Source organism: Triticum dicoccoides, chromosome 5B (genome assembly GCF_002162155.2).
Source record: "Triticum dicoccoides isolate Atlit2015 ecotype Zavitan chromosome 5B, WEW_v2.0, whole genome shotgun sequence".
Classification (NCBI taxonomy): domain Eukaryota; kingdom Viridiplantae; phylum Streptophyta; class Magnoliopsida; order Poales; family Poaceae; genus Triticum; species Triticum dicoccoides.
The window spans coordinates 136,784,754-136,799,185 of NC_041389.1; the positions used below are offsets into that span (position 1 = coordinate 136,784,754).

The 14,432-nt window shown below is 52.3% G+C and overlaps 1 protein-coding gene across 3 annotated transcripts; it reads left to right on the forward strand.

Moving 5' to 3' along the window:
- Positions 1–613: 613 nt before the first annotated feature.
- Positions 614–5,380, forward strand: LOC119307835 (cellulose synthase-like protein D4). Of its 3 annotated transcripts, none has more exons than XM_037583927.1 (4): positions 614–1,833; positions 1,950–2,778; positions 2,899–4,739; positions 5,111–5,380. In XM_037583927.1, exons 1-3 carry the CDS (start codon positions 845–847, stop codon positions 4,693–4,695), a joined length of 3,615 nt encoding a protein of 1,204 aa, XP_037439824.1. In that variant the 5' UTR covers positions 614–844; the 3' UTR covers positions 4,696–4,739; positions 5,111–5,380. The 3 variants fall into 3 exon arrangements, with proteins under 3 accessions (XP_037439824.1, XP_037439823.1, XP_037439822.1); XM_037583926.1 differs by having other exon boundaries at positions 2,899–4,709; positions 5,081–5,380; XM_037583925.1 differs by lacking the exon at positions 5,111–5,380 and having other exon boundaries at positions 2,899–5,009.
- The last annotated feature ends 9,052 nt before the right edge of the window (positions 5,381–14,432 follow it).

Sequence of the window (14,432 nt, forward strand, 5' to 3'; positions counted from 1 at the left end):
GAGGCCCACTGATGATAGCTTGCATTGGAGAGGAAAAATTAATGTAGATGTTTCAAATTACTTTTTGTCATGGGACATATATATCCATATGCCACCATTGTACATGCCCTAACACACAACGATAGTAAATTATGGCCAACATGCACATGCGACATGTACCGCCCCGGTAGATCAATGATGATACTACATTGAAGAAAACGAGAGTGAAACTTGCACCAATGGACCCCATCACATCTCACGTAAAAAAGCTAAGCTGGACAAGACAAAGAAAAAATTCCAAAATCTTTACCACCGTCGAAGGAAAGAAATGGAGACCCAATCACGAGCTCAACCCCAAGAACCCGGTGGCAGGTCCCTCTCCCATGGCCCACGTGGTTCACTCCCGGCCAAACGGCTACCTCCCTTTCCGTCCCCTCCTCATGCTCTCCCCCGCTCAGCCGAATCAAACCTCAGCCGTCCGATCCAGCATCCCACGGCTGGCTCCCACCGACCGTTGCTCCACTCGAAGCGCTCGCACGTCAGAGCCGACCCGACCGTTGGGCTCGCCGTTCTCGAAACCGGAGACGGAATCGAGGGGAATAAATAACGCCCCGCCGGCGACCGCCTCTGCCATCGCTCAGATCCTCCTCCCGGTCCCCGAGGCCCCAATCGATTGCTCAATCCTTCCTCTGCACCACCCCACCTTCACAGATCTTGCTATAATTCCGACCACCCTTCCTTTTGCTGTTCTTTGAGCGCGAGGAATTGAGCTGCTGAGCGCCCTGCGTGCTGCTGGTTCTTGAGCTCAGCTTCCTGCTTCTTTGATCTGCTGATTTGGAGGAGGGGGAGGTGACTCGGTGGAGGGATGTCGCGGCGGCTGTCGTTGCCGGCGGGCTCGCCGGTAACGGTGACCGTGTCGCCGACGAAAGGGAAGGGTGCTGGCGGCGGGAGCCCCGGGGATGGTGTCGTGAGGAGGGGGTCCGGGCTCACCAGCCCCGTGCCCAGGCACTCCATCGGCTCCTCCACCGCGACGCTGCAGGTCTCGCCGGTGCGCCGGAGTGGGGGGAGCCGGTACGCGTCGAGGGATGGCGCCGACGCCAGCGCCGAGTTCGTGCACTACACCGTGCACATCCCGCCCACGCCGGACAGGACCACGGCGTCCGCGTCCACGGACGTGCCCGCGGCTGAGGAGGAGGGGGAGGTGCTGCCGCAGAGGAGCTACGCCTCCGGCACCATCTTCACCGGCGGCCTCAACTGCGCCACGCGCGCCCACGTGCTCAGCAACTCCGCCGACGGCGCTCGGCCGGCCGCCTCCGCCAACATGTCCTGCAAGATGCGCGGCTGCGACATGCCGGCGTTCCTCAACGCCGGCCGCGGCGGCCACCCGCCCTGTGACTGCGGCTTCATGATCTGCGAGGAGTGCTACATGGACTGCGTCGCGGCCGCAGGCAACTGCCCAGGCTGCAAGGAGGCCTACTCCGCCGGCAGCGACACCGACGACTCCGTGGACGAGGACGACGACGACGCCATCTCCTCGTCGGAGGAGAGGGACCAGATGCCCATGACGTCCATGTCCAAGCGCTTCTCCATGGTGCACTCCATCAAGATGCCCATGCCCAGCAGCAACGGCAAGCCGGCCGACTTCGACCACGCCCGGTGGCTCTTCGAGACCAAGGGCACCTACGGCTACGGCAACGCTCTATGGCCCAAGAACGAGCACGGCGGCGGCGGCAACAACGCTGGGGCCACCTCCGGATTCGTCGGCATCGAGGAGCCGCCCAACTTCGGTGCCCGCTGCCGCCGGCCCCTGACGAGGAAGACCAGCGTCTCTCAGGCCATCCTCAGCCCATACAGGTACACTCGCACTCGCACTCGCGCGTTCTTCCTGAAAAAAACAATTGATTTTGGCTCCCTCGCACTCGCACGCTTGCAGCTGCTTGACTCGTCGCTTCTTCCTCTGCTCTGTGCAGGATGCTGATCGCGATCCGGCTGGTGGCGCTGGGGTTCTTCCTGGCGTGGCGCATCCGGCACCCCAACCCGGACGCCATGTGGCTGTGGGCGCTGTCGGTGACGTGCGAGGTGTGGTTCGCCTTCTCATGGCTGCTCGACAGCCTCCCCAAGCTCTGCCCCGTCAACCGCTCCTGCGACCTCGACGTCCTCGCCGACCGCTTCGAGTTGCCCACCGCACGCAACCCCAAGGGCCGCTCCGACCTCCCCGGCATCGACGTTTTCGTCTCCACCGCTGACCCGGAGAAGGAGCCGCCGCTTGTCACCGCGAACACCATCCTCTCCATCCTCGCCGCCGACTACCCGGTCGAGAAGCTCGCCTGCTACCTCTCCGACGACGGCGGCGCGCTCCTCACCTTCGAGGCGCTCGCCGAGACCGCCAGCTTCGCGCGCACGTGGGTGCCCTTCTGCCGGAAGCACGGCGTCGAGCCGCGCTGCCCGGAGTCATACTTCGGCCAGAAGCGGGATTTCCTCAAGAACAAGGTGCGGCTGGACTTTGTCCGCGAGAGGCGGAAGGTGAAGCGGGAGTACGACGAGTTCAAGGTGCGGGTCAACTCGCTGACGGAGGCGATCCGACGGCGCTCCGACGCGTACAATGCCGGCGAGGAGCTGCGTGCAAGAAGGCGCCTGCAAGAGGAGGCCGTGGCTGCCGGTGGCGCGCTGGGAACAGCTCCGCTGGCAGAGACTGGGGCCGTGAAGGCGACATGGATGTCTGACGGCTCCCAGTGGCCCGGCACTTGGCTCACCGGGGCGACGGATCACGCGCGCGGCAACCACGCTGGCATCATTCAGGTGATTGATCGAATCCATACATGTTGTTGCAGCTGACATACTAAATCCTTTCGAAATGCTTGTTCAATCGATTCGAAATGCTCATGTATCTTCTTCTCCAATTGATTGATGAACGCGCAGGCAATGCTTGCGCCACCGACGTCGGAGCCAGTGCTTGGCGGTGAGCCGGCGGAGTCCGGTGCGCTGATCGACACGACAGGCGTGGACATCCGGCTGCCGATGCTTGTGTACGTTTCGCGCGAGAAGAGGCCCGGGTACGACCACAACAAGAAGGCCGGCGCCATGAACGCGCTGGTCAGGACGAGCGCCATCATGTCGAACGGGCCCTTCATCCTCAACCTGGACTGCGACCACTACGTGCACAACTCGGCGGCGCTCCGCGAAGGGATGTGCTACATGCTCGACCGCGGCGGCGACCGCGTCTGCTACGTGCAGTTCCCGCAGCGGTTCGAGGGCATCGACCCCAACGACCGGTACGCCAACCACAACCTCGTCTTCTTCGACGTCGCCATGCGCGCCATGGACGGGCTGCAGGGCCCCATGTACGTCGGCACAGGCTGCATCTTCCGCCGCACCGCTCTGTATGGGTTCAGCCCGCCCCGCGCCACCGAGCACCACGGCTGGCTCGGCAGGAAGAAGATCAAGCTGTTCCTGAGGAAGCCCACCATGGGAAAGAAGACGGACAGGGAGAGCGAGCACGAGTCAATGCTGCCGCCGATCGAGGACGACGACCACAACCAGCTCGGCGACATCGAGTCATCGGCGCTGATGCCGAAGCGGTTCGGCAGCTCGGCCACGTTCGTGTCGTCGATCCCCGTGGCAGAGTACCAGGGGAGGCTCCTGCAGGACATGCCGGGGGTGCACCAGGGCCGTCCAGCCGGCGCCCTCGCCGTACCCCGCGAGCCGCTCGACGCCGCAACCGTCGGCGAGGCCATCAGTGTGATCTCGTGCTTCTACGAGGAGAAGACAGAGTGGGGGCGGCGCATCGGATGGATCTACGGGTCGGTGACGGAGGACGTGGTGACCGGGTACCGGATGCACAACCGCGGCTGGCGGTCGGTGTACTGCGTGACCCGCCGCGACGCCTTCCGAGGCACCGCGCCCATCAACCTCACCGACCGGCTCCACCAGGTGCTCCGGTGGGCGACGGGGTCCGTGGAGATCTTCTTCTCCCGCAACAACGCACTGTTCGCCACTCGGCGGATGAAGCTCCTGCAGCGCGTGGCCTACTTCAACGTGGGCATGTACCCGTTCACCTCCATGTTCCTCATCGTCTACTGCGTGCTCCCGGCCGTCTCCCTCTTCACCGGCAAGTTCATCGTCCAGCACCTGAGCGCCACGTTCCTCGTCTTCCTGCTCATCATCACCATCACGCTGTGCCTGCTGGCGCTGCTGGAGATCAAGTGGTCCGGGATCACGCTGCACGAGTGGTGGCGCAACGAGCAGTTCTGGGTGATCGGCGGCACCAGCGCGCACCCGGCTGCGGTGCTGCAGGGCCTCCTCAAGGTGATCGCCGGCGTGGACATCTCCTTCACGCTCACGTCCAAGCCGGGCGGCGCCGACGACGGGGAGGAGGACACGTTCGCGGAGCTGTACGAGGTGCGGTGGAGCTTCCTGATGGTGCCCCCCGTGACCATCATGATGCTGAACGCGGTGGCGCTGGCGGTGGGGACGGCGAGGACGCTGTACAGCGAGTTCCCGCAGTGGAGCAAGCTGCTGGGCGGCGCCTTCTTCAGCTTCTGGGTGCTGTGCCACCTCTACCCCTTCGCCAAGGGGCTCCTGGGGCGCCGCGGCCGCGTGCCGACCATCGTCTTCGTCTGGTCCGGCCTCATCTGCATGATCGTGTCGCTGCTCTGGGTCTACATCAGCCCGCCGGCCGGCGCCAGGCCGGGTATTGGTGGATTCAGCTTCCCGTAGTGGTTGGCAGTTACCAAAGTTCATCTGAAGAAGCTCGCATGAAGGAGCACTTGCTTCATGGAGTTCAGTTATTGTTTGTAGCTGTTTGATGGTGGATTCCTAAGCAGCTGAGCTCAACTGCTGCTCTACCAAGATATTAAGACATGTTCTAGCTATGCTATATCTAACTATTGTAACTGTATACTGTGATTGGGGGTGTACTGTCAGTGTCATGACATTGCTATTCATCTGTGTCAGTGAGCTAGAAATACTTGGAGTTCAGTTATTGTTGAACCAGTGCAGTTTATCTGCACTGTCAACTCTTGTCACATTTCATGAACTTTGGTGATTCAGAGCCATTGTGAACTTTGGTCACTTGTGAATTCTCAGAGTGATTGGCAGTTACCAAAGTTCATCTGAAGAAGCTCGCATGAAGGAGCACTTGCTTCATGGAGTTCAGTTATTGTTTGTAGCTGTTTGATGGTGGATTCCTAAGCAGCTGAGCTCAACTGCTGCTCTACCAAGATATTAAGACATGTTCTAGCTATGCTATATCTAACTATTGTAACTGTATACTGTGATTGGGGGTGTACTGTCAGTGTCATGACATTGCTATTCATCTGTGTCAGTGAGCTAGAAATACTTGGAGTTCAGTTATTGTTGAACCAGTGCAGTTTATCTGCACTGTCAACTCTTGTCACATTTCATGAACTTTGGTGATTCAGAGCCATTGTGAACTTTGGTCACTTGTGAATTCTCAGAGTGATTCAGAGCCATTGTGAACTTTGGTCACTTGTGAATTCTCAGAGTGATTCAGAGCCATTGTGAACGACTTTGGCCAAGCCAATCAGGATTACTGTAGGATGTGAGCAACCCTGTGGTGTATACAAACAATGTCAGATTTGGCACACTGCGGTGTATACAACTAAAAAAATCAGAATCTGTTCTAAAACAAGGATGCCATTTGTCACAAAACCAAATTGCTCGAATATACCTCAAAATACAAGCATAAAACAGTGCTTGAAGCAACTTTCACACGAAATACAAGCATAAGTGATTAAACACTCATATACCTCAAACAATTTATGCAAAAACCAAACTGCTCTTAAACTGCTCTTAATATGTTGATCAGTCAGTGATTTACTGCCATGCCAGTGTTGTTGTACCGGCTGCCACCTAGGAGGATGGTGCGACACTGCCAGAGTGTCCTGAATGTGGGATTTAGCCGTACAGGTGACCTTCCTCCCTTGTGAATGGCGTACAACTCTTGTCGCGGCTTGATTTTGCCTGCTTCTGCGAGCATGGAATCTCATGTTATGACCGTGCACGTATGTACCTGTTTGGTTCGTGAAAAGTGGAGGCGACAACACACATGCGTACTTTGATTTGGTGGTGCTTTTCAAGTACATGGTAGCTCCGTGGAGAAACCTAGGCCGACCCTAGTTAGTCATATCGGACATTGTTTGGAGCTTGTTCAGACATGATCTCTAGAGTGAAAGCCCACGATCTGGCCTTCAGTGGCCGGCGACGACGACGCTTACACGTAGTGCCCTTTGTCCAATTCAAATAACTAGTGGATTAATTCAAAGTCTCAAAATAAATATTTCTAAGGCTCCAAAAATATTGGTTTGAATTTTACCTCTTGCCAGTATTTTCAAGGTTTAACAGGAACATTTTCTTGGGCTCATTTGAAGAGATTTTTTTTAATGATTTATGAGGCTTTGGAAATTCCCACAATTCAATTTCCTTCGAATTTAACATGATGCATGATGATTATGCAATGATAAGTAATGACTAAGCTAAGGTTGCGACATCTGAAGGTGTTGTCAAGATATGGTTGGTGCCCATGGACGTTGATGCATTTCGTCGTTCGCTATTTTGGTCGATTCAGTTTTCTTCTATTCTCTTTTCTCTTATGTTCATGTTAAACTATTTTGATCTCTGTATAGTTTTGGTTTTGTATGACATTGCTCTTTGCGGGCGTGATTCTTTTTATCTGTATGTTGATTATTTGCGTATTAGTTATACAGAGGCCGGGTGTACAATCAACTTGATGCTTTATTATGAGTTAATAAAATTGCTCCACACAGAACAAACTTTGGGTGATCTGTCACGACTAGATGTTGACAAGATTCATTCGTTGGATTTAATCCTTGTCCCCAAATCGTTCAAATATTATTGTCGGCGTACTACCTCCGTCTCGGTGAATAAGGCACTCGCGTAGTTTTAGGTCGACGATTTAACTATCTAAATATGTATTATATGTGACAAAAAATATATATTTAGAAACTGCATCCGTGTAGAAATCTAGTGATATATTTTTCATGACATATTGTTGGAAATATGCCCTATAGGCAATAATAAATTAGTTATTATTATATTTCCTTGTTCACGATAATCATTTATTATCCATGCTATAATTATATTGATAGGAAACTCAGATACATGTGTGGGTACATAGACAACACCATGTCCCTAGTAAGCCTCTAGTTGACTAGCTCGTTGATCAATAGATGGTTACGGTTTCCTAATCATAGACATTGGATGTCGTTGATAACCGGAATCACATCATTAGCAGAATGATGTGATGGACAAGACCCAATCCTAAGCCTAGCACAAAGATCGTAGTTCGTATGCTAAAGCTTTTCTAATGTCAAGTATCATTTCCTTAGACCATGAGATTGTGCAACTCCCGGATACCGTAGGAATGCTTTGGGTGTACCAAACGTCACAACGTAACTGGGTGGCTATAAAGGTGCACTACAGGTATCTCCGAAAGTGTCTGTTGGGTTGGCACGAATCGAGACTGGGATTTGTCACTCCATGTAAACGGAGAGGTATCTCTGGGCCCACTCGGTAGGACATCATCATAATGTGCACAATGTGACCAAGGGGTTGATCACGGGATGATGTGTTACGGAACGAGTAAAGAGACTTGCCGGTAACGAGATTGAACAAGGTATCGGTATACCGACGATCGAATCTCGGGCAAGTATAATACCGCTAGACAAAGGGAATTGTATACATCGTGGTTCATCCGATGAGATCATCGTGGAACATGTGGGAGCCAACATGGGTATCCAGATCCCGCTGTTGGTTATTGACCGGAGAACGTCTCGGTCATGTCTGCATGGTTCCCGAACCCGTAGGGTCTACACACTTAAGGTTCAATGACGCTAGGGTTATAAAGGAAGTTTGTATGTGGTTACCGAATGTTGTTCGGAGTCCCGGATGAGATCCCGGACGTCACGAGGAGTTCTGGAATGGTCCGGAGGTAAAGATTTATATATGGGAAGTCCTGTTTTGGTCACCGGAAAAGTTTCGGGTTTTATCGATAACGTACCGGGACCACCGGGAGGGTCCCAGGGGTCCACCAAGTGGGGCCACCGGCCCCGGAGGGCTGCATGGGCCAAGTGTAGGAGGGGACCAGCCCCAGGTGGGCTGGTGCGCCCCCCCACAAGGGCCCAAGGCGCCTAGGGTTTGGGGAGGGGGTGCTTCCACCTAACTTGGGGGGGCAAGTTTCCCCCCTCTCCCCCCTTGGCCGCCACCCTTAGATGGGATTGGGGCTGCCGCACCCCTTGGGGTGGAAACCCTAGAGGGGGCGCACCCCCTTCCCTCTCCCCTATATATACTTGAGGGTTTTGGGGCTGCCAACACATGAGTTTTGACCTCTCCCTGGCGCAGCCCTACCTCTCTCCCTTCTCCTCTCCCGCGGTGCTTGGCGAAGCTCTGCAGGATTGCCACGCTCCTCCACCACCACCACACCGTTATGCTGCTGCTGGACGGAGTCTTCCTCAACCTCTCCCTCCCTCCTTGCTGGATCAAGGTGTGGGAGACGTCATCGGGCTGTACGTGTGTTGAACGCGGAGGTGCCGTCCGTTCGGCACTAGGATCTCCGGTGATTTGAATCACGACGAGTATGACTCCTTCAACCCCGTTCTCATGAACGCTTCCGCTTAGCGATCTACAAGGGTATGCAGATGCACTCTCCTTCCCCTCGTTGCTGGTTTCTCCATAGATAGATCTTGGTGACACGTAGGAAATTTTTGAATTTCTGCTACGTTCCCCAACAGTGGCATCATGAGCTAGGTCTATTGCGTAGATTCTTTGCACGAGTAGAACACAAAGTAGTTGTGGGCATTGATTTTGTTCAATATGCTTACCGTTACTAGTCCAATCTTGTTTCGGCGGTATTGTGGGATGAAGCGGCCCGGACCGACCTTACACGTACACTTACGTGAGACAGGTTCCACCGACTGACATGCACTTGGTGCATAAGGTGGCTAGCGGGTGCCAGTCTCTCCCACTTTAGTTGGAACGGATTCGATGAAAAGGGTCCTTATGAAGGGTAAATAACAATTGACATATCACGTTGTGGTTTTTTGCGTAGGTAAGAAACGTTCTTGCTAGAAACCCATAGCAGCCACGTAAAACATGCAAACAACAATTAGAGGACGTCTAACTTGTTTTTGCAGGGTATGCTATGTGATGTGATATGGCCATAAGAATGTGATGAATGATATATGTGATGTATGAGATTGATCATGTTATTGTAATAGGAATCACGACTTGCATGTCGATGAGTATGACAACCGGCAGGAGCCATAGGAGTTGTCTTAATTTATTGTATGACCTGCGTGTCATTGAACAACGCCATGTAATTACTTTACTTTATTGCTAACCGGTAGCCATAGTAGTAGAAGTAATAGTTGGCGAGACAACTTCATGAAGACACGATGATGGAGATCATGATGATGGAGATCAGGGTGTCATGCCGGTGACGATGATGATCATGGAGCCCCGAAGATGGAGATCAAAAGGAGCAAAATGATATTGGTCATATCATGTCACTATTTGATTGCATGTGATGTTTATCATGTTTAGGCATCTTGTTTGCTTAGAACGACGGTAGTAAATAAGATGATCCCTTATTAAAATTTCAAGAAAGTGTTCCCCCTAACTGTGCACCGTTGCGAAAGTTCGTCGTTTCTAAGCACCACGTGATGATCGGGTGTGATGGATTCTTACGTTCACATACAACGGGTGTAAGATAGATTTACACACGCGAAACACTTAGGTTGACTTGACGAGCCTAGCATGTACAGACATGGCCTCGGAACACAAGAGACCGAAAGGTCGAGCATGAGTCGTATAGTAGATACGATCAACATGAAGATGTTCACCGATGATGACTAGTCCGTCTCACGTGATGATTGGACACTGCCTAGTTGACTCGGATCATGTAATCACTTAGATGAGTAGAGAGATGTCTATCTGAGTGGGAGTTCATAAGATGAACTTAATTATCCTGAACATAGTCAAATGATCTTTGCAAATTATGTCGTAAGCTCGCGCTTTAGTTCCACTGTTTAGATATATTCCTAGAGAAAATATAGTTGAAAGTTGATAGTAGCGATTATGCGATCAGTAGAAAGCTTATGTCCTTAATGCACCGCTCAGTGTGCTGAACCCCAAACGTCATTTGTCGATGTTGCGAACATCGGACATACACGTTTTGATAACTACGTGATAGTTCAGTTAAATGGTTTAAGTAGAGGCACCAAAGGCGTTTTTTCGAAACGTCGCGGAACATATGAGATGTTTCGAGGGCTGAAATTGGGATTTCAGGCTCGTGCCCACGTCAAGAGGTATAAGACCTCCGACGATTTTCTTAGCCTGCAAACTAAGGGAGAAAAGCTCAATCGTTGAGCTTGTGCTCAGATTGTCTGAAGTGCAACAATCTCTTGAATTGAGTGGGAGCTGATCTTCCAGATGAGATAGTGATGTTTCTCCAAAGTCATTGCTACAAGCTGCTAGAGCTTCGTGATGAACTATAACATATCAGGGATAGATATGATGATCCTTGAGGTATTCGCGATGTTTGACACCGCGAAAGTAGAAATCAAGAAGGAGCATCAATTGTTGATGGTTGGTGAAACCACTAGTTTCAAGAAGGGCAAGGGCAAGAAGGGATACTTCCTGAAACGGCAAATCAGCTGCTGCTCCAGTGAAGACACCCAAGGTTGAACCCAAACCCGAGACGAAGTGCTTCTGTAATAAGGGGAACAGCCACTGGAGCGGAATTACCCTAGATACTTGGTAGATGAGAAGGCTGGCAAGGTCGATAGAAGTATATTGGATATATATATATTATGTTAATGTGTACTTTACTAGTACTCCTAGTAGCACCAGGGTATTAGATACCGGTTCGGTTGCTAAATGTTAGTAACTCGAAATAAAAGAGCTACGGAATAAACGGAGACTAGCTAAAGGCGAGCTGACGATATGTGTTGGAAGTGTTTCCAAGTTTGATGTGATCAAACATCACACGCTCCCTCTACCATCAAGATTAGTATTAAACCTGAATAATTGTCATTTGGTGTTTGCGTTGAGCATAGACATGATTGGATTATGTCTATCGCAATACGGTTATTCATTTAAGGAGAATAATGGTTACTGTCACGCCCAATATGCGACCCTATCCAAAAGGAACTCGAAGGTCCCACCAAGGATAGACCCACATATTGAAACTCTTTTGCAAGGTGGATATCATTACATCAACATTACATAATAGATGGGGATACATACATAAGGCATACAATGCCACACGAATACAACAATATATCATACACAATATCAACATCCGTCTACGGATAAAACACAAACAGAAGCTCAAACGACATCCACCCTGCTAGCCCAGGCTGCCGACCTGGAACCTATCCCTGATCGAAGAAGGAGAAGAAGAACTCAATGCAAGCAAGCATCGCTCTCGCGTCATGATCATCGCATAACCTGTACCTGCAACTGTTGTTGTAGTAATCTGTGAGCCACGAGGACTCAGCAATCCCATTACCATGGGTATCAAGACTAGCAAAGCTTAATGGGAAAGAAAGGGGTAAAGTGGTGAGGCTGCAGCAGCGACTAAGCATATATGGTGGCTAACATATGCAAATAAGAGCGAGAAGAGAACAAGCGGAACGGTCGTGAAGCTAGCAATGATCAAGAAGTGATCCTGAACTCCTACTTACGTCAATCATAACCCGGAAACCGTGTTCACTTCCCGGACTCCACCGAGAAGAGACCATCACGGCTACACACACGGTTGATGCGTTTTAATTCGGATCTGGTGTCAAGTTATCTACAACCGGACATTAACAAATTCCCATCTGCCTATAACCGCAGGCACGGCTTTCGAAAGATTATACCCTGCAGGGGTGTCCCAACTTAGCCCATGACAAGCTCTCGCGATCAACGAAGGAATAGACCTTCTCCCAGGAAGACCCGATCAGACTCGGAATCCCAGTTTACAAGACATTTCGACAATGGTAAAACAAGACCAGCAAAGCCTCCCGCTGTGCCGACAAATCCCGATAGGAGCTGCACATATCTCGTTCTCAGGGCACACCGGATTGTCCAGACTTCCGGTAGGCCAGCCCAGAGTTGCCCCTGGTGGTCACCGGCGGCCGACAGTTTGGACCAACACTCACAACGAGCACTGGCCCGGGGGGGGATAAAATAAAGATGACCCTCGGGCTCCGGAAACCCAAGGGAAAAAGGGCTAGGTGAGGCAAATGGTAAAACCAATGTTGGGCCTTGTTGGAGGAGTTTTATTCAAAGCGAACTGTCAAGGGGGTCCCATAAATCACCCGACCGCGTAAGGAACGCAAAATTCGGGAACATAACACCGGTATGACGGAAACTAGGGCGGCAAGAGTGGAACAAAACACCAGGCAAAAGGCCGAGTCTTCCACCCTTTACCAAATATATAGATGCATTAATAATATAAAAGATATTGTGATATCCCAACCAAAATCCTGTTCACCATGGAGAAATCTTCAACTTCACCTGCAACTAGCAACGCTATAAGAGGGGCTGAGCAAAGCGGTAACATAGCCAAACAACGGTTTGCATAGGAAAGGTGTCAAAGGTTAGAGGTTCATGGCAACATGGGATGGCTCGACAAACAGATGATAGGTAGCGCAGCAAAGTGATAGAACGAAGCAACTAGCATAGCAATGATAGTAGTGAGATCCAGGGTAGCGGTCATCTTGCCTGAAATCCCGCAAGGAAGAAGAACGAGTCCATGAAGTAGACGAACCAACATAGTCGAACGAATCCTCACGAACGCAATGTTACTGGAACTAAGAAGCAACACCGGAAAGAAGCAAACAACATGGTAAACACACCAGCATAATCATGGCATGATGCACAAACAAGTATGATGCATGTCCGGTTTAATGAGGCATGGCATGGCAAAGTGCAACAAACGATACTACAAGTTAAGTGGAGCTCAATATGCAACGAGTTGCATATTAACAAAACACCACATGGACATATTTAGTTTAATCTCGGTTATGCACCCAACAATATTAAATGTTGATTAACATGGCAAGAGGTGAAGCGTATGAAAAACTACCTATCTAGACAAGTTTAAATGAGGCCGGAACAACAAAACAACAATTCCGAAAATCCCCATGTGCATAAAATGAATTTGGTACTGTTCTGTCCTAAACCACATTTTAAGGTTGTTAAACAGGAAAATAAAGTGGATCATGTTAATCTAGGCATTTTTCCACCCCATTTACATATAAAGTTTAATAAATTCGGAGCTATGGTTATTTAGTTATGAATTAAAGCATTTTAGCATGGCATATTAGCAAATTTAAATAAGCAACAAGTTAACCATTTTAAACATGGGTGAAAATGGCATATTATTAATCTACACAATTTTCTGAGCATCTTACATATAAAGTTTGTTTAAATCCGATGCACGGTTAATTAGTTATTACATGCATGAGGTCTAGGGGGTTTTCTGTAAAACTGATAATGCACTGGATAATGTCTAAAATCGCAGGCAGGGAAAAAAATACATCGGGCCGAAACTGCAGCCTGGCCCAACAGGAGAAAAAAACAAAAGGAGGGGCGCTGGGGGTGGCCTCACCATGGGCCAAGCCCGATTGGAAGCAGAGGGAGGCCGACTGGGCTTGGGGAGGAGGCTGGCGCGCTGGGCTGCGAAGGGGAGGGGCCGAGGCCCATGTGGGGAGGTCGGGCCACGAGGCCGGCGGCGTGCTGGAGGGAGCTGGGCTGGGCCGGCTTGAGGCCCACGCGCACACGCGTGCACGAGCGGGCGAGGCGACGAGCTCCTCGTTCCTGAACAGGGACGAGGCAGGGTGGCGGCGCAGATGGCGCCGGCGGCGAGCAGGCTCGAGGGCGGCGGCGGGGCGGATCCGGCAAGGGCAGGGCCGGCAGAGGCCGGATCTGGCAGCGGCGGGTCCATTCCCGGCGACGAACGGCGGCGGGGACGAGTCTTCCGGGCGGAGGCGGACCTGAGCTCGGGCGCGGCCATGGCAGAGCTCCTGCGGAAGAGAAGGGGTCAGCGGGGGCGCAGGAGAAGTGGAGGAGGAGAAGGGAGAGATGAGGAGGCAGGGCTCCGGCCTGGCAAAGCTTCGGCGGCGGCGGCGCGCTGCTCCGGCAGGACGAGGAGGCGCTGGGGCGACGAGGGCTCGGGGTCGAGGGGCTCCTCCCCTCGATCCTGATCGGGAGCGGGAGTCGTGGGGCGCTCGGGCCCTCACGGGCTGCGGCGGCGCGGCCTCGGGCCGGGCGGGCCCTGCGGCGCTGAGGGGGAGCGCGGGGAACAGGTCGGGCGGCGGCTGACCGCTCAGGACGTGCCACGTGGCGGAGGTGGGCTGGAGGGCGCCGGATTTGGAGGGGGAAGGCGGCGGCGCGGCCCCCGAGGTGGGAGGAGGTGGTGGCTGCGG

What these genes read in the sequence shown, in the direction of transcription:
- LOC119307835 (XM_037583927.1), top strand. Translation starts at nt 845, where the DNA reads ATGTCGCGGCGGCTGTCGTTGCCGGCGGGCTCGCCGGTAACGGTGACC. An exon ending in GCCATCCTCAGCCCATACAG is followed by an intron (nt 1,834 to 1,949) that starts GTACACTCGCAC and finishes TGCTCTGTGCAG; the next exon opens with GATGCTGATCGCGATCCGGC. An exon ending in ACCACGCTGGCATCATTCAG is followed by an intron (nt 2,779 to 2,898) that starts GTGATTGATCGA and finishes ATGAACGCGCAG; the next exon opens with GCAATGCTTGCGCCACCGAC.